Below are 24,705 nucleotides of genomic sequence, written 5' to 3'. Positions count from 1 at the left end.
AGATCAGGAAAAGCAGAACCCAGAAGGTAAAAAGTGCTTGCAGGATCAATGATCTCAGAAACTACTTTAGACAAAAGGCAAATTAACAAATCAAAATGGAAAAGAAGCAACAATTTCCAAGTGTGTGACCAAGTTTAATGATACATTTGTTCTCTGAAACATTTGACCATCAATAACATTTCATGGGTTATGGTACCCAGAATGTTACTTCATAGGTGTTTTATATGAATATTTACAAAGACTTTCAAAATTCAGTGGCACTAAACAAACAAGAAGAACTTAAAACTTTAAGCTACAATGCTTAAAAAATGTAAACAGTTTATTTTACATAGTTGTAAAATATAAGAACTTTCTAATGCAGCTTAATTTTATCTGGAAGGTGAATATATCCTGGTGCCCGTGAACACGGAATGAGAGAATTCTTTACACAAGTATTGTGCTCCAGTGTGCAAAAAATTATATATAAGAAAGGAATCTAAAGTCCACAACAATTAAAAGACAACAAAAAAATTTTCACGTCCTGAAGTTGAGAAATTTATAAAAACATTTACACATGGTTGCTGACCCATCAAAAACTTGCATAACTTAAAACTCTGAATATTAGCTACTACAAATTCAAGATCTTTCTCCAATGGAATTTTGTGCAAAGATCAGACTACATTATTCAGCATTTTTCCAGCCTTCCTTTCCCACCCCAGCTCCTGACATCTAGTGGCCAGAAGCACCACTAAAACCCTTTTGATACAGGTTCCAATTCGTGCATGTATCCCAAAGGCACACACATGTGCAGACACAATTTTGTGCAGAAACCTGTGCAGGTTCACAATGACATGGCAAAACAACTGTTTGCAGAAAGTTTAGAGTCTAATGTTTGGCAGGATTATTCTTACACATTCCTCTCTATCCTACAAGCCCAGGTGTTAATAGGCACACTGCTTTCCAAGGATCCAATATTTGAGTAGCCTTAAAATAAAGATTTAAAAATAAATCAGCCTGTAACATTATTATATTAGATACTTTGCTTTTGCCTGCATTATTTATGGAATTTCAATCCCACAGTACCATAGCTTTATGCTGTCAGTTGCAAACCAACTAAGATACATTTTTCTTTTTGTTAATGAAGACTTTAATTGCTCCAGTAAAGTCAGCTGATAAAAGCACTTCTGTGTGATCTGTCTTCAGAGCTCCTTAACAAGAATGAGAATAAATTGTTAGTTCATTTAAAAAAAAATTATATATATATAAAAATCACACTCTCATTAAAATATATGACATCACTGTGATACCCTTCTTCCTTTATCATATTTCTGACTTCTAGCCAATACTTCAAGAAACATCTGCATTTCTTTTCATTAATGGTTGGTGCAGCTCTACCTCCCAACAGCTCCAATGTAAAAGGAACAATCCTAAAGTACTTAGGATGGCAACTGTACCCCTCATCTCACATCCTCCCTCAGCTTTTAAGAATGCAACAGCTGCCAAAATCTTCAAGGTAGAATGCTAAGTTGGAATGTATACCCATGCCACTGCAAGGACTTTTCTTCTCAAGAAACCCCTGCCCAGATCAGAAGTATTCATAATATTTTCCTGCTCATGCCATGGTACCAAGCAGAGTTCACCTTAAACACCTACCAGAGGGGATGGTGTCTGATATCTCACAATCTTCTGCCTTACTTTCAGCTTCTTGCTTTTCAGAAGTTTCCAGTGACACCATCAGACCAGGATTTGGAGCAAAGATTGCAGAGGTGACGACTGCATTGTGCGCTTCAGAAAGACAATCCAATTTTGATTTTTTGATTACCTTGTTTCAAGAATTTGTTAATTTTACAAGAATAGCAGGCAGAACTTCTAGTAAATACACAAGAATCTCAGTGCTAGTGGCCATCAGGTAAACTCAGAATTCAAGGAACAACTGTCATTGTTCTATAATCTTGGGATTTCAGAAGATGATCTAAGTGCCCAAAACCAACTGGCAAGCGGTCCAAAATATATTTGATATAAATATGGCCCACATTTTCCAAAAACAGTGTGCATGTGGAGCACATTAAAGAGCTGCTTTTTTCCCCACCCATTTTTGGTTTTAGTCTGCTGTGAAAGAGAAAGTTTGCATTTGTTTTCAAAGTCACTTTTCCATAAAGGATTATGGGTTGATAATTATTTTGATTTCTAAAATTAGCCAGCAAAACATTACATTAATTCAAAATCTCTTACTGAAGCTGGACAAACTCTAAGCTACTTTGTCTCTTGCCATCCCAAAGAGAGTCTCCTGTGAACAAGGATTCCTGACAGGCCACCAATTACCATGCATCCTGCCAAGAATTTGTTCACACTAAATGCATAGCAAATGAAATATTTCAATTTTCAAATCTTATGAGCTTTGATAAAACAAAGATCAAAATCTGTTTTTTACCTTTAATGCCTTCCCAGAAGTCATTTCGATCTCTTCTTACAGATGTAAACTTGCTCAGGTCATGGTATGTACTCCAAATGTAGACATATTTATCTTCTGAACCACTTACAATGTAGGTAAAATCATGGCTAAAGATTCAAAGAAGGAAAAACATCACTTTTCTTAGCTGTTCAGGCATGCATTCCAGCAGCTCTGCATCTCTAAACTCTGACACTAACTGGGCTACAGCCCAGGAAGTAGAGATGATTTAATCTGGGAAATTTATCTGGAGCAGGGGGTTTGAGTAAGATGATCTCCCAAGGTCCTTTCCAACCTCAGCTGTAGCACAGTTCCTGCCCTCACAGCAACAGTAATGGACACACATCTCACTGTCCACAGGATGCAAATGCATTCACTCACCCACAGGAGCTCCCAGCTCATCACTCTTCACCAGAGTCTTTTTTTACCTTTGCAGTCCAAGCCAAGTGACATTTCAGAAGCTCAGTTTCATGCCAATGTAGATTATTTAAACAAAACCCTCCATATACTTCAGCCACAGCATTTCCCAAATCCATCAACTCCATTGTTACAAAACTGTCTTACCTAAAGCTGGCTTTGATTTGGCTGCTGCTGTTGACATAACCTTTGTACTTCATAGATAAAGACAGATCTCTTAGGTCATACAATCTGATTCTGGAGTCATTTGATGTCACTAGTATCTAGAAAAGAAAGAAATAAATTTATGAGTGGAAACAATTAGCCATCTGGAAACATTTTTTTCACCTGCACATTAATCAGAGCATAACATCATTAAAAGAATATATAATCTATTTTACCACTACTTAGTATTGTATTAGCCTAAATCAGCAAACAGCAAGGCTCATTTCAGTAGTGTTAAAAGATTTGGCACAAACTTACTAAGGATTAGATAGAAATATCAGAATTCAGTACTGATCCAAAGCTGCACTCAAAGACAGTACCTTATTTTCTCCAGGCAAAGGTTCAATGCCAGTAATTTTTCTTCCAACTCTATTTCGACCTCTGGTAGAACGCACGTGTATTTGTGTGTGATACTTCAAGTGCTGAAAAGATATCAAAATGTGTCCAAAACTGAAACAATTGTGTAAAAACATTAGTTTGCTTCAAGCTCTAACAGGTTTGTTTCTTGGTATTTAAATAACCATGACTTCTAAATCTGTTTGTTATTTAACATAAAAAAATCCACAGCCTCAAAGTTTGTTTACCTCTGTGTCATAAAAGATGCATCTTCCATCATAGGTGCCTATCACTGCATATTTGCCATTCTGACAGAAGTTGGCAGCTGTAATCAGTTTTGTCTGCCCATCTACTTCATTCCATAATGCCACTTTTTTGTCAGGAATGTTCCAGAGTCGGAGTTTTCCATCCAATGAACCACTGAGGAAGTACCTGTCATCCTGAGAACACACACAAGGTTTAATCTCCACTTGTGCTATCAGTAAGTTTCTGCCTTCCTTAAAACCTTCCCACCCCATTTCCAAACAGCTCCTCTACAGAATTTCCCAGTAAGAACCCTCAGATGAACTAATTATAATTTTAAGAAATTTGTGGCAAATGGAATTCAAATTCTTACAGGTTTTTGACAAGATTGCACACATGCAGTTATACCTCAGCTTAGAAAATTGCTCACTGTTAGCACAGGTAGTTTCTACCCTCTCAACACTCACCCTGCCAGGAGCTGAAAGCTCCTTTCATGGTTTCCCATACATCTACTAGTTCTGTATGTTTAGGGAACACTGACAAACACTGCTCTCCCACTTGGATTTTATTAATACTCGGAAGCTTGATTACAGTATTTTTAAAAATTTATAAAAAGTTGAAATTAATCTCTGGAGGCCTCTGATCCACTTCCCCTGCTTGTAGCAAAGACAGTTCCAAAAGTTTGATCAGGCTGTAGTGGATTATATTCTGTCAAGTTTTAAAAATTCTCAAGGATTCTGTGGTCTCTGGACAATCTGTTCAATCTCATTATGATTTTTTCCCCACAAATATTTTATCAATATCCCTCACTAGAAATTCTAACTTTTCACAAAGTTACTCTGCACTATATCAGCTGTGATGGTACAGCCAACAGACAATTCACTTTCCAGTTCACATGTACACATGGTTAAACCCCATGGACAATCCTAGTGAAGTTCAGTGAAGATGAACACAAAGTCCTGGAATATTATCCATGAAGCATATTTTTGAAGTTCACAAACCCTATTATTCAATCATTTAATTTTTTAAATTTAAATAAAAAAGGGGATAGAGTGTTGTAATTTTAAATCCTACCTGTCTAGAAGTAAGAGGGCAGTCACACTTACCCTTGGATGGAAAGCTATAGCAGTGACAAAGTCTATATGCTGGAAACAGCAAAGACATTCTCTTCTTGATATGTGCCATAATCTGACAGTTTTATCCATAGAAGAAGAAAGCAAGAAGTAATTCTGTGAAACAAGAGAATTCCTCAGTTATTAATAGACACAAAGTAACTGGAAATACAGAAGCAATTTGATTGGTAGAGCTTTACTAAGGCTATGCTGCCATGAAATTCAACATTTTATATTTTCAGATAAAAAGGTTTATCCAAATTACCATTACTGATCAGTGCTTTCCTTAAGAGCTGTACACTGACCCTTGGTAACAAAATTTTCTGGAAGAATCTCAGTGAAAATGAATATTTGGAATGTAATTAAAGTATTCAGAGAAGAAATGGCATGACAGACCTCAGAGATGACAGAGATGCTTCAACCAGACTGTGTTCCTAAAAGTACAACTGCATTCCCATGTGGAGAATTATCTGAATAATGAATTATCTGATGTGAAACAAGGTAACTCTAATTTTAAAATAGATGTATGCATTCAGCAACTTTAGAACATGTACACTTTGCACAAAAAGTGAAGCACACTGAAGACAGGAAAAGCAGTAACACCATATAACAGAAACCACACACCTCAATGGAAAACCCTCCCACTCTAAATAATTTACTTTCATTATTGAATACACAACTGTAATTGTTACTGGCTTGTTTGGGTTTTTTTAAGACCACTCTTAATTACACAAGCACAAGAAGGTTGCTCACTTTATTCCAACTATTTCAGCTAGAATAAATGTTGCCTGTACAAAACTTCTCTTAACTTCAAGGATCATTTCCTATTGTTTAATTGTATGGTTCCAGTAGCAACTGACAACAGAAAATAAGGAAAACACAGAAGAACTGTGTAGCCTGTATTGAGGTGCCTTACCTTAGACCAGGAAAGATCAAGAAGATCTGCTGTGTGGCCTTTGTACTTGCAAAACGGTCGTTGACGAAACGGGGCATTTTTATCATCTGGGTCTTCATCAACTGCACTGCAAATCTATCAGAGAAATGTACAGAAATATTACCAAATATTTGCTGGAAAACTTTACCATTTTTAAGCACTTACTGCTTAAAAAACTATAAGGACAATAACAATTTGAACAAACAATATTGCACTAATACAAAACCAAAGTAAATGTCAAGTACAATGGGCTGTGAAGCATCATCCTGGAAGTGCTAAATTAAGAAGTTCTAAATTTTCCATTTTTCAGCTCTTATTCAGTGGGATCAGTTTGACAGCAATTTAAGCAAACACCTGAAGATGAGCTTTTGGAACAAAGTATCTCAACCTTAAAAACTGTGTTCCACTTCAGAATATAAACTGTGAGTTCAGGTTTCCAAGTTGCTAGTGCGTATCATGAATGACAACTTCCTAATAAGAGACCAGTCCAGAATTAACAGGTGTAAAATCATAATTTTTAAAAGCCCTAGAAGTTCCTATACAAAACCTCTCCAGGAAAAAAAACTAACCCAAACCCAAGCACTCAAAACAGCATCTCTGGTGTGTGGGGCTTAGCAAGCCCATTCATTTACATGAGTTAAAGAACAATTGCTGGCCTCCCTGCTTCCCCCTCTGCCAAGACAACACACACTAAATAACGCTGCTGCCAAGATGTTCACTTAAACCCTGACTTTATCATCTGTTTCTTATACTGCTGAAAGCCAAAAATAGAAAAAACCCACCTAAAATACATTCATTTTAATGGCAAAGTTTACTACAGTATCTAGAAACTACAAGTAAGAATGTCTGAATACTTTTTTTCAGTCATGTTCCATTTTTTTCTACAGAGATGTGAAAAATTTAAATCTGTCAGGTATCATTATGCTTCTGGGAATCCCATTGCTCACTTTGGCCTTCCTCAGAAAAAACATCAAGTCAGATGTTAACCACAAGTAATGGTCAGAGATAAAACCCTAAGACAGAAAATTCAATGATGTAGGGCTTTTCCCCTTAGCAATTCACTCAGCAATCTCCTCTGGCAGGAGGCCACAGCACAGCTATGCAGATCTTGTAATGCTTTCAATTCAGTGATGGGCTTCCTTGCTTGCCCCCCTTGTACATGGAATTAATATATTTGATTGAAGACATCTATTGATATGACAGTTTGACAAAAAGACACAAGCCAAGAACTCCTTCATGTGTATTTGGATAAAGCAACAATGAAGATCTGGCATTACAAACCAGACCATCTCTTCCTCTCCCAACACCTTGTGTACCTACCCCTGCATCAGTATCAGACTTGGAAGAATTCAGGCTCTCTTGAGAGGGAGAAGGGGAGACACGGCCTGGAACACAGACAGGAACACCATGGTCAGCACCAAGATCCCAAATACCCAGAATTTCCCCTGTTCCAGAGCTCCAGCCATGCATGGATACCTTCTGTGTTGTACTTCATGCGCATGTTATTGAAATAGTCAAAGGCGTTCTTCAAAACCCATATCCTCACTACATTGTCCTGCCCTGCAGACGCCAGTAATCGACCACAGTGAGAAAATTTCATTGTCCAAACAGCACCCTGTCAAAATGAAGAGGTTATTAAGTCACCAAAAGTGCTTTTCTGCATACCAAAAAGACTTTCTACTATGTCAACTGACAAGATTTTAGACATACTCAAGATACCACAAGTAAAATAAACTGTAGATCAAAATGCTGATAAGTAATTGTTAAGACCGGTGGATTGTGTAATATATGTGCAAAAACAGTTTGAAAGAAAAAACCCACAGGGCAGATGATTGCAAGAGAGGAGTTACAGGACGTCAGCCCTACCACAGAATCCCACATAAGACTTGTACAGTTGTCTGAGGGGCTCAGAACCTCCTGCTTGTTTTGTAGAACTGACAAGTACTTGTAGCTGCACTTGAGGTTTGCATGCTTTTTTTAAAGTAGAAACTGTGATTGGTTACACCAAAATGGGTACTACATATATTTGTTATATTTATCATTTGCATGAGGGTTTTGCAAAGCCTCTGATGATAACTCTTTCTCCATTGCCAAGTCCAAAGAGTTACTTGTCAATAAAACATAACCACACAAGCAATATCCCATTTCCTCCTGCTACTGAATAAAGAGCTACCAGGCATTTGACTCCACCATGCTCTGCCTATTTGGAGGCATTTCCTGGGTTTAAGAAGTCAAATATTGGCATGATAGAAACTAGCAGGGATTACCAGCAGGAATTGAAAGTTCAGTTGTGGATGACAACTTGGAATCTCTGGTCACTGACTGCTGTAGGTCATCACCCTCAGCCCAACACTTAGAGATGAAAGATTGCTTCCAATGTCAGACAGCAGCTGTCAGCAGAAGTTTGGGAAATCAGGAATACTAGAATGTATTCCAGACTCATAGGGCAGCATGCACACTTCAAACAGTGACAAATAAGTAGCTTTTCTGCCTGATTCTCCACAGGCATCTCTGCAATATCCTATCCTGGTTTCTCCCCACCTTATCACTCTGAACCACATACTCCATTAACTTCTCCCGACTTTTGCCTCCAAAACCTAGGAAGTATTTCTGTTCAATATTGTGTTCATCTGTCTAATAGACTCATTTATTTACTGCTGAGCAGGTCAAGCTTGCTGCTCTGTGCTCAGTTCTGATAGATGAAAATAGCCTATTTCAGCCTAAAGTTGTAATTGCAGGAACTGAAAAAACCAAATACCACTTGATACCATCACTCTTCAAAGGAGAGCTCTGGAGAATCCCTGGAATTCCTAGGAATCTACATGCTTTTTACCCCCTGAAGATCTGGGCAAACCAGCCAAATTTTCTTTTCTTTTTTTTCTTTTTCTTTTTTTAATGAAGTTTTTCCACAGAGAATAAACCTGGCAGTCATTTTTGGAGGTCAGCAAGTAGATGGAAATGAGAAGTTGAATCTCAGGCTGAACAGATTGAGCAAAACCACAGATGGAAAAACCACCTACCATATGCTCGCCACTGAGATCCTGAACAACTTTAATTTGTTCAAAATCATAAGGTCCCTTGAAGCCATGTGCTGCTTTGAACTTAACTGGTCTTGTATAGGGCATCCCTTCATCATCACTGGAAGAGGGATCATCTTGATCTGTGTGAAAGACTTAGAGGAACACAAATTCAGCACTAAATATTGCAGCACCCATTGCATATGTTAGTAAGCTTTTTGGTAGTGGATTAGTCTTGAATTAGACAATTTCTATAGGCAATTTAAAGATCTTAAAGTAAAATAAGGATAGTATTGCATTAAGGTCTAAAAATACATCTGCATTAATTTTAGGCTACAGCAAATCCAAACACTGAACACTGAAAATCAGAAGTGCTATAAATTTTATAAATTTTTGTTCTGCCCCTTTCTTGGCACCTGCCTTGCATTCAGGAGATCCTGCACTAAGTGATTTCTGTCAGTTTGATGTGTGTTGAAAATGAGTCTGTTGGTTTTTTCTCTCTGAGTACACTGCAATGGTCTGGTGATTTGCCCATGAAGTACAAGAATTGCAAAAGAGCTGTGGGCAACAGCCACTGGCAACACAAGACACAGAAGTGCAGCATTTCCATGGCACTTATCTCAGGCTGTGGTTACATCAGCTGCTGCAGCACTAAAAGTCTGTCTGAAAGATACACGGATAAAACAAAAAGGGGAGAATTCAGCTGTAGTTGGGAAATCTAACAGGAGCTCATGCTATATGAGAATTCCAGTTGTAGTACTGGTTGCCAGAAAACAATCTGATTTACTAAAGTAATGAAGATAATCCCCACTTCTACCTTTGCTGGAGTAACTTTCCAAAAATGTGCACGTTTTGATATCAAAACCTCTTTCTAACAGCACAACAAAAAATCAGAGCATTAAGCTGGTTTAGTTGAAGAATTTATCCTTGTAACCTGGTTGCCTCAAAATGTCTACTAAGCTACAAGGTTCAACTCTAAAAAAATCATATCACCAACTGCAGAACAGTGATAGAATGCAGCAGGGTATGTTCCTCTAGCAGCTTTGATTCCTAAAAGCACAAGGATAAACCAACTACCCTATTAAAAAAAAAAAAGGATTGTCATTTACCTTCATCTCGAACACTCTTAACCTTATTAACAGCACGTTCACCATATTCTTCAGCAAGGTGCTTTGCTTTCTTCACAGATTTGCCAAGGAACTTTTTCAGTTGAGTCCTTAAAAACAAGGGTACATTTTCAACACCTAATAAAGGAAAATCTTCTTTTTTTTTGCTACTATAATCGGTAATTTTGATTTGTAACGCAACCTTATCTTTTTTCATTACTGCTTCTTAAAATAAGCAGTAAATTTGACAGCAGTCATGCAACCTTCAGTTCAACAACAGAGCTACAGGCTTATGTAAAATCAGGTATCACTAGTAAAGTGATTACTCAAAAGGCAACTTGCTCAGTAATCAGAAGGGAAGCTTCCTCTTAGAAAAATAAAATCTGTTTTTTCTTTCTAGGGAAAGGAAAAAACATAAAACAGCATCTTACGTTTTCTGTTTTAACCTCCCTCCATCAGTGTCAGTTTGCTGTGTCTGCATTTTGTCTTCATCATCAGACTGTGCTGCATCATTACTAGGAAATACAGAAGTGACTGTTTAATGGGATATCATAATGAATCTAAATTGAGTGAAACATTAGTAAAGTAGGCCATGCATTTTAGGATCCATCTTTATTCCTCTATGTAACACATTGAAAAAGCATGGACATTATTTTAATCACTTAATAAACAGGTCTTTCAATTCTTAGGTATCTTGATACTAAATCTGCATACAGTGGCAGTTGCCAGATATATTATTCCCTGCCACAAATTTCCAACTTAAGCTTATAGTGATACTTTGAAAGATAAGAGCAGACAAAATACATTAAATTACTGGGAACTGGTAACATGCCACTTTGTTCTCATATCTTGCTTTCCACAGATCAAATAAATTAATAGTTGTTAATCTTGAAATAGAAGTTTTTTCACAAAAGAGTTCTAGAAAAGTGAGCTTCTCAATAATACACCAATGCAAAAAACCTAGAAGTTGTCTGATGTATAAATTCATATGGGCCTTTGAAAAGAATATCTACACTGACATGGTATTCTAATCATTAAGCACGTGTCTCTTTCTATCAAAGATTGCAAAAAGAATCCATTTTACAAATTAGAAGGATCTAAAACTCTATAAGAACAGGCAAACCTCAAAGCATCACCTGCACTAACGACAACAGATCTTCAGAGAAAATCTCCTATGAAACACTGAAAAAACTACAGGAGGTGGTGGCACGAACAACATCCAGTACATGAACACAAAACGTGTTTAATTCAGCACAGAAATGACATTTAGTACATCAAGGGCTAACTGGAGATCAGTGGATTTTCAGATGTACTTGCTTGTCAAGTTCCAGCAAGATCAGCAAGTTTTAGTTAACTTGAGAGAAATCAATAATGAGCCTGGTTCATTGAGAGCTGGGAATCAGCTCAGATTAGTCAGACAGATGGACTGGGGCTCTTTTTACCTGCGTAAGAGCGGCTTCCGTTCATGCAAAAACCCTGAGAGCAACAGCATCTTGTGAGCTGAAAGCTCTCATGATTCATACCTGACATATTCTTTAGTTCTCCTCATGATATGCAAAGTCAGGGGATTAATGCCTGTTGGCAACTTTTCTTCTGCCAAACTCAGAGGTATTTCTTCACCTGTATCAAGGTTTTTTATCATTACACTTGCTAGAATTTCCTATCAAAAAAATAAGATGTGAAATGAAGAGGACTTGATTAGGCTTGAAAACCTAGACCAAAACAGAAATCATCAAAACTTACAAATTATTTATCTTAATGGGAAACTCTGTAGCTCACTATATATTTATTTTACAAAGACTAAGCTTAAATTAGCATGTTAGTGCAAACATTATCAACCACTAGACAAAGATGAACAGCTACATATCACAAGCTTCAATTTCAAAAATCAAAAATGCAGCTATAGAGACATCAACCACTGCCTGACACTTTTCATGCTAATATCAAACATATGATGCAATTAAAAGACATTGCAGTCTTCCCCTTTCCTACTCCAGCTGCTGTATCTTAGATTTAGCCAAAGGCAAAATTAACATACAGGGAGAAAAGGAATTGAGAACTGACTAGCACTACAAAGGAAAAGGTTTATTTGGGCTATCTCATGAATGCTTACAAAGGTTCAGCAACAGTTGAAAAAAGCTATACAGTGATAGACACAAATGAAAACTTAGAAAAGCCAAATATCATCAGGATTAGCAGAATTATTAACTGAAGAAACTATTTTTTAGTATGAGGAAGATAATTTTCCTATTGCTGACTCCTTCCCCTTTTAGACACCTGACAAAATGCCAGGTTTGCTGCTGTTCCCTCCCATGAAAATCCTGTGAGGTGTTTGCATAGCTACCAACATGAACTTGATGGCATTTCAGGTCTGCTACAGCTCACACCTTCAAAGGCTAAAGGCACACATGACTCAGGGGACACAAAGTTCTTAGGTGGACAAAGCCAGCTGTGCCATCCTCCCTATTTGCATTCCTGGTGACAGCATGGAGTGGTTCAGAGAACAAGGAGTGACCTGACTACAACAACTCATTTACCAGATAGGGAAAGCAAGCACAAAGGTTTCCCATGAACAGACACAGCCATAGATACCTCGTCTGTGAGCTCTCTGCCAGAGTTAGACCTGGGTCTTTGTGGTCCAAGTACTTCATTTGTTGTTTGGCCATCAGCTGCTTTCCCATTTTCCTGAAATGGTGCAGACACAGATTACATTGTCTCTACTGTATCACTGAAGCAAAAGAAAATGTTCCAGTCATCAAACTCACAACCATTTCCCAGTACCTGGGCAGTGACAATTTTATCTCCACTAGTTGCACTGGCCAAATCCAAGGAAGGCTGAGAATCTTTGGGCACACCTTCTGTCACTGAACTTGAAGTTAAAAGACCACCAGCTGTGAAGCTGTCTCGAGAAACTGAAAAGAGATTTATTAGAAAGAAGAGCATAACACTTGCCATAGGGATCAAACCCTAACATCACTTACAGGCCTGAACACCCTTTCTGACCAGTTTAATATTTTTTAATGATCAACTGCCACCATATATAACTTACAATTAAGTATTTCATATACAGTTGGAGGTTCAGGCATGACTTCACACCTAGGCCTCTTAAGCTTTATTAACTTCTGTTTAACAGTCATTTCCTAGTAACCCAGGACTACTCATTTTCATAAGACCTCAGTCCACACCTTGACTTGCATTTCTATGCAAATACAGACCACACACACATTTTATTTGAAGTAACTGTTTTTTAGCTTATGTATTGATGAGTAAATTTCTCCTTGCTATAGCTACAGCTATTTTAGTAGGAAGTCTTACCTTACAAGAAAGCAGAAGGGTATTACTTCATTGTAATAAGCTAAGATAGTTGCTTGATTTTTTACCTATCAACTGAACTAAAAATCACAGGACTGAATGATCCTTCACTCAAAACACAAAAAAAAAAAGATATCCTGTAGATAAATAAACCCATCTAAACTAGAATACTTGCCTTCTAGAACGGGTTTTTGCACTTCAAAATCCAGTTCACTCTTCTTCTTCCGGGGAGGTGGGGCTGGCCGTGCAGGGGGGGGTGGCCTTGGGGGAGGGACATTGCTGGGAGGGGGGGGCCGGGCTGGGACAGGTTTCTTTGTGCTGGCAACTATGTCAGGCTCTACAGTCAGCTGCCGTGGGGGCTTGGCTGGGGGCATTTCTTCTGTTGTAGAAGGGTCTTTGGTAGGTAAATCTGAAGCCGCTTTTTCTAAAGTATTTGTCTCTTTCTTGTCTGTTATGTCCTCTTTTTTTGATGTTTCTCCTTGTGCTTCAGTTTCATCCATTTTATGGTCAGTTGCATTTTTTACTTTTGTTGGTTTGTGAGATTCCTGTTGGTCAGAACTAAACAAAACCTTCCCAGACTCCAATTCAGTGTCCTTACACACACTCTGATCCTCTGGTTCTCTAGTGTCTTCTGGTAATGGTATTTTAGCAGCCGGTACTTCTGGGACATCACTAATGATACTTGCTCCAGAAATCCAAGCATTTGCATCTGGAGTTGGAACAGTCAATTCATTTCCTCTAGAAGCTAAAGCATCATCTTCTAGTTGTTGGGCCTTCTGGCTTTCTTCTATAATACTGTCAATAATCTAGAGAAACAAAACCAAACAATTCTACCCGTCAACAGCAGGCACTTCCTGGGTACACAAATCAGTCAGCAAAATACCCACAAGAACTCTTCCACTGAAGACTTGTTTTATATACAAAATGCAGTTTGTTAAAAAAGGAGACCAGAACCTTGGTGCAGAAATGGGCATTTTCAAAAGATAAAACAAAGTAACTCATTTCCAGTCTTCTTCAATATACTTGGAGAGAAAACAAAACTACTTTTTGTTAGGAAACAAAAACTGCTCACTCTTCAGAGTTCTCATGTACTGCTAAATATGATCCTGTAAATTACACAAATAATTCAAAACTGGTGAATCCTAAATATGTTTTCAGAACACTTAGTTTGATTTTTACCCTTTAGATGAACATTCTTACTAACATTAACAACTAATTTTAACCTATGGTAGTTTCAGGAAGAATATTGATCATTAAATGGTTTAATATTTTTTCTGTGATGCTGGAAGCTCAAAGCAATATTTAACAAACCTCTTTTGAATCATCTTGTTTCATTTCTCGTACAAATGTTTCATTTCCAGCTTTGTGTAGTTTATTGTCCATATCCTACAAAAGAAAACATCATAAGACGATGGTACTAACTTCTTCAGTAAGATGATCTAACAAAAATACAGCTCCAACAAATTCAATAGCATAAAGGACAAGAAATCTGACACATTTTCACACATTACTGCTGTCAGATGTTTAAACAGTAATGCTCAGTACACATGAGAAGCATTTCAGAGTGATGCACACTGCAACAAAATAGGCAGTTATATATGAGAGGCTGCAACCTCAACTAAAATCAAACTGAAGGCAGCATGAAGTTCAGAGAAATAAACACATGTGATAATCTGCAGCAAGGAAATTCCATATTAAAGTATTTTCTCTTTTCCTTATCAGCTTTTAGGAAAGGATGCAAGAACTGTATAACAGCCACATATAGTAGAAACTATTCAGAAATTTCCAAATTAAGGCAGGCAGCTCTATCAAGTGGTCACAAATATGCTTCTGAGGTTCTAACACGGAATCTTACACTCTACAATTATTCCTAGTGCTCATTGCATATTTTAGCCACCAGTCGTCTTCATGCAGATCCTTCCAAAATCCAAATAAGCTGAAAATATTTCATTTGTGAGTAAACATTTTAATCAATTGCTGCAAAATTTTAGGTTCAGAACCACAAGTAGTTTTTACCATAGGATACTGCTCTAACCTCAGGTGATACAAACCAGTAAGAACTTCATCATACCCCTTCTCTTCCACATTAATTATTAGAATGCTAAAGAGTTTACATTAGGGAAAAAAACCCTTTAAAGACCATCCAGTCTGATGAAAGGCCACAACATCACATCATCCATAAGCACATACATCAGCAATATCTAAAATGGAACCTGATGGAATCCTTGACATTGGAAGGGATCTGCAGAAATCCAGCAGCCCTCAGAGCCAACTAGAACAGGGTATTTTCAATCATTTGTCCCTGTTTTTTATTTAGAGTGACTGTCTAGTACAGATATTAAAAAAATTTCCCCTTAGACTTTGTCTAGATTCTCAGACAACCAAACAGAACCCCTAGAGCATCCTAACCTATTATGTTTAAAACTCCTCCCGGCCCCAAACTCTTGCAGACATCCATCTTGGAGAGTTCTGACCTAAAGAAATGGCATATTGTGCAAAGACAGCTGCAATTACAGAAAAATTCTTCTTCCCTCTCCACTCCCTCCTGCCACAAAGCATTTCTAATCTAAATGCAAGCTCTACTTTGCTTTATTATTAAAGTTTATCTTCAAATGTATGATGACATAAATACTTAAATGTAATCAGTGCCTACAGAAGGCTATTATATTAATTTCCAATTCTGTTGACATTAAACTCACACACCTCTTAGACTTCGGACTTAGGAAATATTTCTTACCCATTCCAAGACAAATGATACCATTAGTCACACATTCACTGAACTGATATGATACCAAGCACAGAAGCTACTACTTTTTCCACCTTCAGAAATTTAGCTTTGAACAAGTACTTCAGGAAGATACTTCAAAAAATTCAATAATCAAATAGCAACATAGGGAACTTCAGAGCTAATAATTCATGAAGACATTAAAGTTAGTTTTGAAGTTCATTGATTGCACACAGTTTAGTGAGAATGATAAAACAACATTGCTTGAAAGGCTTACACATGTAATACTTAATTATTAAAGGGACATTAAACAGAGCACAAAACTGGGGGTAAGGCCCTGTTCCCTAAAGAGGTATAGCAAGATTTGGAATCACTGGTAAAACACCATTGATTCAGAGCAGAGTACTGCTGACAGCTCAGAAACACTGGCTTCACCAGGATTTCCCAACTCTTTGCAGACAAACCTACAAGAAGTGTTGTACAGCAGCACCTTTGGCCCTTGTGAGAGCAGGAAATGAATGTTACTTGCACAAGGTTCCAGCTCCTCACCTATTCACTGTGTGCTGGATTCAGCCTTGCTGTCACTATGCACAGAATACCAATTACCTGCGTGGGAAGTGGCAACGCTGTCTCATTAAGCTAAATATAGTGGTTTATCTTCACATAACCTAGAGGGGAGCCTTCTGAAGTACAAATATTAAGATTTTCCTTATTTTGGAGACAGAAGAGAGCACAATCAACTATTTCATATAAATCAGGAGCAAAAGCCAGGTGGCTGCAGAGCCTTGCTTACTACTCACTAATCAGTTAAAAGAGCACAGTTTAGTGATCACATACAGCTTAATTAAATTGCACATACACATTTCAGAATAAAATGAGCTTTGAGACACTGTAACATACCCTAAATAAACGGAAAGCTGGAATTTCAAGACTAGCACAATTGCTACATACAACAAGGAAAGTCTGTAATTTCCTCTGTGTGCAGATGTCAGGGATACTGTAGCACATGAGGTGGAAATACTCAACCCTGTGTTCATCAACAAGCACTTGACTGATTTTAAGAAGAAACTCACCTTTACTACATGGGTTCCAACTTTTGTTGGTGACCTGTTAGAAAGAGAAGACAGACTTAGGTAGAGTTCACAGACAGGAAGCTTTGTTTTAAACAGTCTATAACACAGCCTTCCTTTGCAGGAACCATATACTTGATAATTTGGATGAGCAACAAAGTGAATGTTTTTCACATCACTTCTATAGAAGTTCCCTACTCTATACCACACACAAATCCACAGCTTCTACAGATTCTGAGAGTTTGTCAGCAGAATCTTCTAGGAATCACCTATCACCCTTTTCTAATAAAAAGTTGTTATTCCAAGTACAAAACTAAAACCATCTTGCACTACAGAGAATTCAAAATTAGCACGTGTATGCCAAGCACTGGGTGGACATTGAAGAAACAAAAACTCTCAGAGAGCAGAAGCACAAACACTCCAGTACTGTCAAATCTAGAGCCTGAATCCTGATCCACAGAGTAGGCACTATCACAGCCACTCTGCCCTTCAGACTCCGTAGCAAACCTAAGATCTTGTTTCTAATCAGGACATTTGGTATAAATTGAGACAAAATACATTGTAACAGGAAGGAACTGGTGTGCACTACTTTCCAAAACACTCACAGTGAAACAGTGATACAGCCTTAGCAACCACTCACACACCACCTCTCATTACACTAATTACATGAAAGAACAAGATATCTTAGGGGAATGGTATCAAATAATTACTTCTTGTCAAGTCAATTCAATTAGTGGATGGTCAGCTCTTATTACATCCTGAACTTACATCTACAAGATTTTCAGAATTCTGGAAGATATTTAAATATTGAGTCACACTGCTTACTCTGACTACAGAATCTTGCTGATACATAAAGGAAAGGTTGGACCAGATGATTTTTCCAGGCTGCTTCCACCCTGAATTGTTCTATGATTTTATCAGTTTGTCAGTCACAAGCAGAGACAAAGTTGCAGATTAATTCCTTAAAAGCTTACTACCAAAAGAACTGCCTGGATTGCACACAGATCCCAGCTGACCACCAAGATCAGGGACACTGAACCCCAACTACCACCTGGCACCAAGCAATACAGACAAATATTGAGATCTCAGCCTCATTCGCCCCTCCTGCCTGAAAAATCATTTTAAAGAGCAATACTTCCTGAAAAAAACCACAACTATTTCCAATTGTTTTTTAAGAATTTCAGCTCTTCTCTTTACCATCTGGAAGCATTTAATCACAAAAAAAGCAAAGATCCCATTTCTACAGCAGAGCTAAGTAAACAAGAAAGTACAGTGGATTGTTACATAAACACTCTATCATTGCAACTAATTTAACATGCTACACTAAGGTGCTTCTGTCCAAATATCAGACATTGATATTGACATTGTTTTGAGGTATAATCCTCCTAGAAAGATCTAACCCCAATGTGCAAAAAAAAAGGAGAAAAATTAATATTTTGGCCAGAAAAACAAGAACATATTTTGTATCACAAAATACATTGCTGGGAAAGGCCTCAGCCTGTGAAGGATTTCTGGTTACTGAAACATTTTCGGTTCCACTATCAACTCTGGGATTTTCTTAGGAGTGGCAGAAATATGTCACAGTTCATTAAGTCCATGAGATGACTTTAACAATGAAATATATTTATAATTACACCATTAATGCCTAGGCTTCAGCCAGGCTCCTATTTTACAAGACACTGCTTAACAACCTAAATAAGACAAATCCCTCAACTGCAAACAGATATTTCAAATGCAAATAGATATTTCAGTTTTCTACTGTGACACTTCCCTCTAATTAGCCCCTCACTTCTGGTACAGGCAACTCATTCCTACACTGGTTACACAAAATAGGAGGTTCAAAAGACACTGCTGCTATTTCAGACTTCTCCAGCTAGTTTTGCAGAAAATCTGCACTCAAACGAAACCAGATGTTACTTTCCACGCTCAGGCTGCTCAGCTGCCTTGGGAAAAAGGTGCTTGAGTGATAAAGGTTACAGAACTAGCAGGTGTAGAACATAACATGGTGCTGTTAGCTTGACATAACCCCCACACACACAATTGAGAAGCTTTACCATGGAATTTACATGCTTTTAAAATACTGGAAAGCTTCCACAACTGTTTGGCAAAACCCCCAGTTTCAGATCAGTTTGTAACACAGGCAGGTAAGTTCAGTGCCTTGCCTGAGAGGATTTGAGCTGTGTGTCTGTCAGCAGCAGGGCTCCCAGAGCCGTGAGCAGTTACTGCTTATGTGCCACTACATTCACACAGAGTCAGCCAGCTCAGTCACTGAAAGCTCCTGCAGTTCAGCACGGCTCTGGAATGGTCTTGTCTTCCCAGCCACCTGAGCTCACAGCCTTCTGCATGCCCCTTTACTTTAGGGCCATTTGTTTTCTGGATGCAGTGTATAAATCCTTGCATTTTTAAAGAACATATATACAATGGAAAAAGTGTCTGAAAATATTTACATAAGATCAACCCAAAGATCAAATATTGATTTGGCTTTGAAAGGTCAGGCAGCACATGAAAACTGACATATGCCACAGAAAACATAAGGCAAAAACTAATCTGGTGTGAACATTTACCAAAAAGTGGGATTTATAAACTGATAGCAATACATCTTCTAGACTGCATTTCACATAACTTCTAAATTATCTTACATTAAACCACTTTTACACCACTTTAACAGCCAAAGGCTTCAAGGTTATCTACAAAGATTAAACACAATTCAAAGAAATACCCCATTTCACCTGCACAAATAGATGTCTGATTAGTCTGAAAGTCAAACAAACTCACAAAGAAACTTTTTTTAAAATTGTTTATCCCACTATCAAATTCATCCTGACAGTGACCAGACCACATTAAGCTCCCATTCCTACTATCAAGGAGTTCCAGCCTAGCACCTGTTTGAAGAGGGCTTAACATTTTCAACATGTTGTTGTTCAGTTTTGTGACAGAAAACAAAACACTCAGCCCTTCAAACAAAAAACAATGTGAGTACTGGCCTTGAGCAGATCCCAAAGCAACAGCGCCTGCCTTCCTGGAGGATGTACATTGTTACACAACAGGTGTGCCAGCAAGCAGATGGGAAGGTGTTTGCAGTGCCCAGAGCAGCTGTGCCCTGCTCAGAACAGACAGGCTCAGCAGCCAGCCCAGGAACTGCCTTCACCCCTGCCCTGCACACCGTGTTCCCTCAGCCTGTGGCTGCCCTGGAAGCTGTAATTACTCCTGCTGCAGCTCTCCATGGCAGTCACACCTCCCAGCCTACAGGGATTCACTGCTGCAATGCATGTCTGGGCTGCCCTGGGGGAGCTCAGCAAACTCTGAGTGCAGAAATGCATCTGCAGCACTGAACACAACCAACACTTCCCACTCCATCTGTTTGCTGCCACGATCAGCTTTGCACGTTGCCTGTAACACTCACACACACAAAAATTGTACTAAAAATCTCCCACATGTCAATGGGGCACAACTTTACCTTACCTGTCTTCCTACACAGAGGAACATTACATTCTTCAGGAAAAGCATCAAGGCAACTTCTAAAGTACAGGACTATTGAAGTTACAAGTTAAGAATTTCAACAAAACAGAGGACATTTCTCATTACCTACACCATCTCTTCCATTTGGTTTCTCATAACAATTTTTAGGATACAAGCATACTAGGAACAAACTTGCCCCCTCACTGTTAGGCATATGAAGTCCAAATGATTAGGTTTAACAGTTCTTGATTTCAGAGTGGGTGGATCACTTTTCCTATAAATAAAATATAGAGGGTCTGTCACGTGCCTGCATCTAACCAAGTGTGCCTTACTTCATATTTTCCTTCTCTCAAAACTGATATCCTCCTGCACGGGACTGTTCAGGCCTCTACATTTCAGCATCTTTTCCTAAATTCTTCCATGGTTATAGTGCTTCTAAAGTGACTGACAGAGGGGCATCTTCTGTCACACTACCTCTCCCTTTTTACTCTGGACTTAGTTATCCAACAAATGGACACCTTCCACATGTCAAAAGTAGAATTACAAATAAAAAGCAAGATCTAGAGCAGAAGGGAAGCACACAGGCCTTGCTAGAGGGCATACAGTAATCTCAGAACATCTCCAAACACACCTCACCTTAGAGAAGTCATCACCCCAGATGTGCTACCCCAGGAACACTACCTCAGACCATTCTAATCTGAAAGAAACACTTTGGTTTCTGTAATTTCTGCTAATTAGTTCTTAAAAAGCACCAGCTACAGATGTAGTCAGGGATGAGAATATGGTGCTTTCCTTGAGTGGGACTCAAGCATCAGTAATTTAATGACTTAACAGTGGGAATTGGGAGCCTACATCCAACTCGAAAACTCCACTCTTATAGACCAGACAATTAATAAAGCAAGTAAACAGCAAAGAAGTCAGCAAGCTGACGTGAACACTTGGCACCACTTTCAGAGTTTCTCTATCAGCAGCTATTAAACTTCCCCACATAGAACAAAGGCTAGGGAGGGAGGAAGCTACAAACCTCACATTTTTAATGAGGGCAAATGTATCTACACTGCTTTGCTGCAAACGAGTGCTGCCAAAAAGGACTCCCAGCTGATTTTACTGATCATCAGAACACTGAATGCAGGAGGAAATATCTGAAACTGCAGAGGGCAACATGTACTTGTTTTCAGTTGCCTTCCCTGCAACAAGAAGGTTTTGATTTTTTTTTTTTTGTGTGGTCCCAACTCAACATCGTTACACATGCAAAATAATATACCAGCCTGCTTCCTAGAAGTGCCCAATGCATGTGTGAAATTAGCTCTTATAAAATCTCAAAGCTTATTTTGAGAAAATACCGTCCATATTGTTAGATTCAACAACAGACTGAATTAGAGACCAGCAGCTGTACTGCAAACTAAGCTCACAGACATCACCTCCTTACTGGACTCAGGCTCACAGAATTCTATTGTCTTGCATCAATGATGCATCGACACAGGTTATGGAAGAGCACTAGAGAAATTAAAAGCATCTTTCACTTTTATTTCTAGTGAGTGACTTCATTAAGCTAGACTTATCAAGTTCTGCTTAGATACAGGTGGTGGAAACCTGCAAAGCCAGGACACATGGCATGATCTGTATCAGACAAAAGGTGGATGTGCAGTTGGGCAGATTTACCAGCTCACTTCTACCAAACAGCTTGCTTCCCCTTTCCTGTCTGTGGTCTCTAGTCACACTAATCCCTCACCTTCACCCTCTCTGTCCCAACCTTGACAGGCTTCAGCTGCTTTAACTTATTGAACAGTTTTTGCTGTTTCTAGTTTTCTGCTGTTTACTTTGAGTTAATGGAACTCAGAGAAGAGTTTCATCAGTATTCCTAGCAGGAGGTAAGCAGTTGGAGAAAAACCTCATTTCAGTACAAGCACTGTGAATCTGGCTTATCACATCTTGCAGAACTGTATGCTAAGATGTGCTTTTCACCAGGGTACAGCTAAGTAGCTGAGCTCAGAAAAACTTTAATACAGGATCTGAAGGTGAGGAGAAAAGATCTAGTCTTTCCTTTCTTGTAGGCATCCAGTGACCACTGAGTCGCAGCTTAAAACAAGCTCCTTGGTCCAGTATTAAAGCTTCAAATGGATCCCGCAATCCATATCTATTACTCTATAAACAGGCCATGTGAAACCTCATCCTACCACGTAAAATATTGAAGAGGTTTGGTCCAGGCTACACGAAAACCAGAACTGATACAAGGCACAACCTGTCCAGCACACAACCAGAAAGAGATTTACAACAAGAGGGGCAGATTTGGCTGACACCAACAACAGTGTCAGGGTTCGTTCTGAGGCAGCAGCACTGGGACAAACCCCACAAAACGCTGGTAAACCTTCACTACTGGAACCAACTGGCTTAGGGCAGGGAACATCAAAGCGACACCGAATCACAGATTTGTCAGGGTTGGAAGGGACCTCTGGAAATAATCTAGCCCAGTCTCCATTAAAAACAGTAGAAGTATTAAAGGCACCACTCAAAACAGAGCACGGAGCACACCAGAAGTTGTTCTTCTCGCAGCAACAGCTGCCTGTTGCTGACGAAGCTCGCTGGCTTCTCCTTCCTCAGAAAATCTGTTACTTTTATCGCATTTCAGGGATTATTCTGTCGATGCCGATGCCATCTCCGCCCGTCTCCTCCCAGCTCTACACCCGCTCCCGCCTCAGGAAGGCAGGTATGAGCTCATCCTCCCTCTCACGGCCGCCGCCGTCCGCAGCAGCGCCGGGCGAGCCCCGCTCGGTGCCCGCACCCTCCGCGCTCCGAGCGGACCCCGAGCTCCAGCGGGGGCCGCGGCCCCGCTCTGACCCCGCTTCCCCCCCGCACCCCCGGGAGCTGCCCAGAGACGGCGGGGCCGCGCTGAGAGGAGGGAGGGCAGGGCGAACTCACGGCGCGGGGGAGCCCGCGGGGTGCACGTCCTCGGGCGCATCGTAGAACTCCTCGGTGTCGCTGTCGGACGCCATGGCCGGGCCGGGCCGCCACCTCCGGGCACCGCGGGCCGGGCGGCGCCGTGCGGGTATCGCGAGAGCGGCCCGGCCCCGCCCCCGCCCCGCGGAGCGACAGAGGGCGGCAGGGAGGGAGGGAGGGGCTCCCCCTTGCCGCACAGCGCCCCCTGGCGGCCGCCGTGAGGGCGTGAGGGGGAGCCACTGCCGCTCGGCCTGTGCAGAGCCAGCGGATCCTAAAATCACGGAACCGAGCGGGTGGAACAGACCTCGCGGTCACCGAGGCCAGCCCATGGCCCAACACCACCCGGTCAACCAGAGCGTGGCACCGAGTGCCGCCTTCAGTCTTTCCTTAAACACCTCCAGGGCCGTGACTCCATCACCTCCCCGGGCTGCCTGCTCCAATATCGGATCACCCTTTTGTGAAGAAATTCTTCCTAACGTCCAACCTAAACCTCCCCTGGCGCAACTTAAGGCTTTGTCCCCTTGTCCTGTTGCTGGTTCCCTGTGAGAAGAGTCTGACCCCACCTGGGTCTTTTCCAGCCAAAGGATTCTGTGATAACAGTCAGGTGATAGAGAATTAAGATAGTCTACTAGACAAAATGACAAGAACATTTTAAACGGTTTTTTCTCATTAATTTCTGTAATGAATGCTTGAAACCGGCAGCAGAAATTAAATAATATAGTTCCTTATTTGTTTTTCCTCATATTTTCCTTCCATAAATTTTCATCTATCTTCTGGTTGGTTTTGACCTCTCAACTAATTATGAGTAATCAACAGCAACTCCCAGAGGAAAGAGGCTTCCCCTTGAAACCTGCATTGCTTTTAATGTTTGCTCAGTAATATATACCTGTTCCTGAGCCAAAACACTTAATCAATACATGTGACCGTGGCAGGCTGAGCATAAATTTAGGCTTCCCTGAGCATAAATTTAGGCTTCCCTCCACATTCTCTGCACTGACCTCCTGTCTCCCTTGCTCTTTGGCTCCCTAGCTCAGCTCTTTTTCTGACTTCTAACAAGCACAGAGTTTCCCAAAGCACTGACACAAACTGGAGTTCTCTGTCTATTCTCTTATTTTTGTAAAATAAGTAAAGGCTTAATGTATTGAGACAGATACTGTTGTCAAATGGTCAACACAGAGGTGGTTGTGCACATGCAGGCAGGTACATGCACACCTGTCCTGCACATGCAGGTGACATCAGGCCACATCCTCCTCAAAAAATTCCCTTAAAAAAACATTATGCTTCTCAGCCAAACCAGAAGTGCTGGGATGACAGGAAGAAAACACACTGGAAATGCATGAGCAGTTCTGATTCTTTTTAAAAATAAGGAAGAATGAGCCTCGCATACACCTTAAGCTCTCAATGC

The 24,705-nt window shown here is 39.8% G+C and overlaps 1 protein-coding gene across 1 annotated transcript; it reads right to left on the bottom strand.

The window, feature by feature from the left end:
- Nucleotides 1-113: 113 nt before the first annotated feature.
- WDR44 (WD repeat domain 44) lies at nt 114-23,438 on the bottom strand. The gene is made up of 20 exons (XM_071442340.1): nt 23,283-23,438; nt 16,908-16,941; nt 14,421-14,495; nt 13,285-13,915; nt 12,579-12,709; nt 12,390-12,482; nt 11,321-11,457; nt 10,229-10,312; nt 9,801-9,907; nt 8,695-8,846; nt 7,151-7,289; nt 6,995-7,059; nt 5,657-5,770; nt 4,735-4,857; nt 3,634-3,825; nt 3,370-3,471; nt 2,993-3,108; nt 2,411-2,538; nt 1,633-1,764; nt 114-1,187 (listed from the first exon to the last, which is right to left on the bottom strand). The coding sequence occupies exons 1-20, from the start codon at nt 23,354-23,356 to the stop codon at nt 1,093-1,095; spliced, it is 2,724 nt and encodes a 907-aa protein (XP_071298441.1). The 5' UTR covers nt 23,357-23,438; the 3' UTR covers nt 114-1,092.
- Nucleotides 23,439-24,705: the final 1,267 nt, after the last annotated feature.

This window comes from Agelaius tricolor, unplaced genomic scaffold, assembly GCF_023055355.1.
Source record: "Agelaius tricolor isolate 1412-34295 unplaced genomic scaffold, bAgeTri1.0.p SCAF_17, whole genome shotgun sequence".
NCBI lineage: Eukaryota > Metazoa > Chordata > Aves > Passeriformes > Icteridae > Agelaius > Agelaius tricolor.
This window is presented reverse-complemented; position numbering and strand designations above follow the sequence as displayed.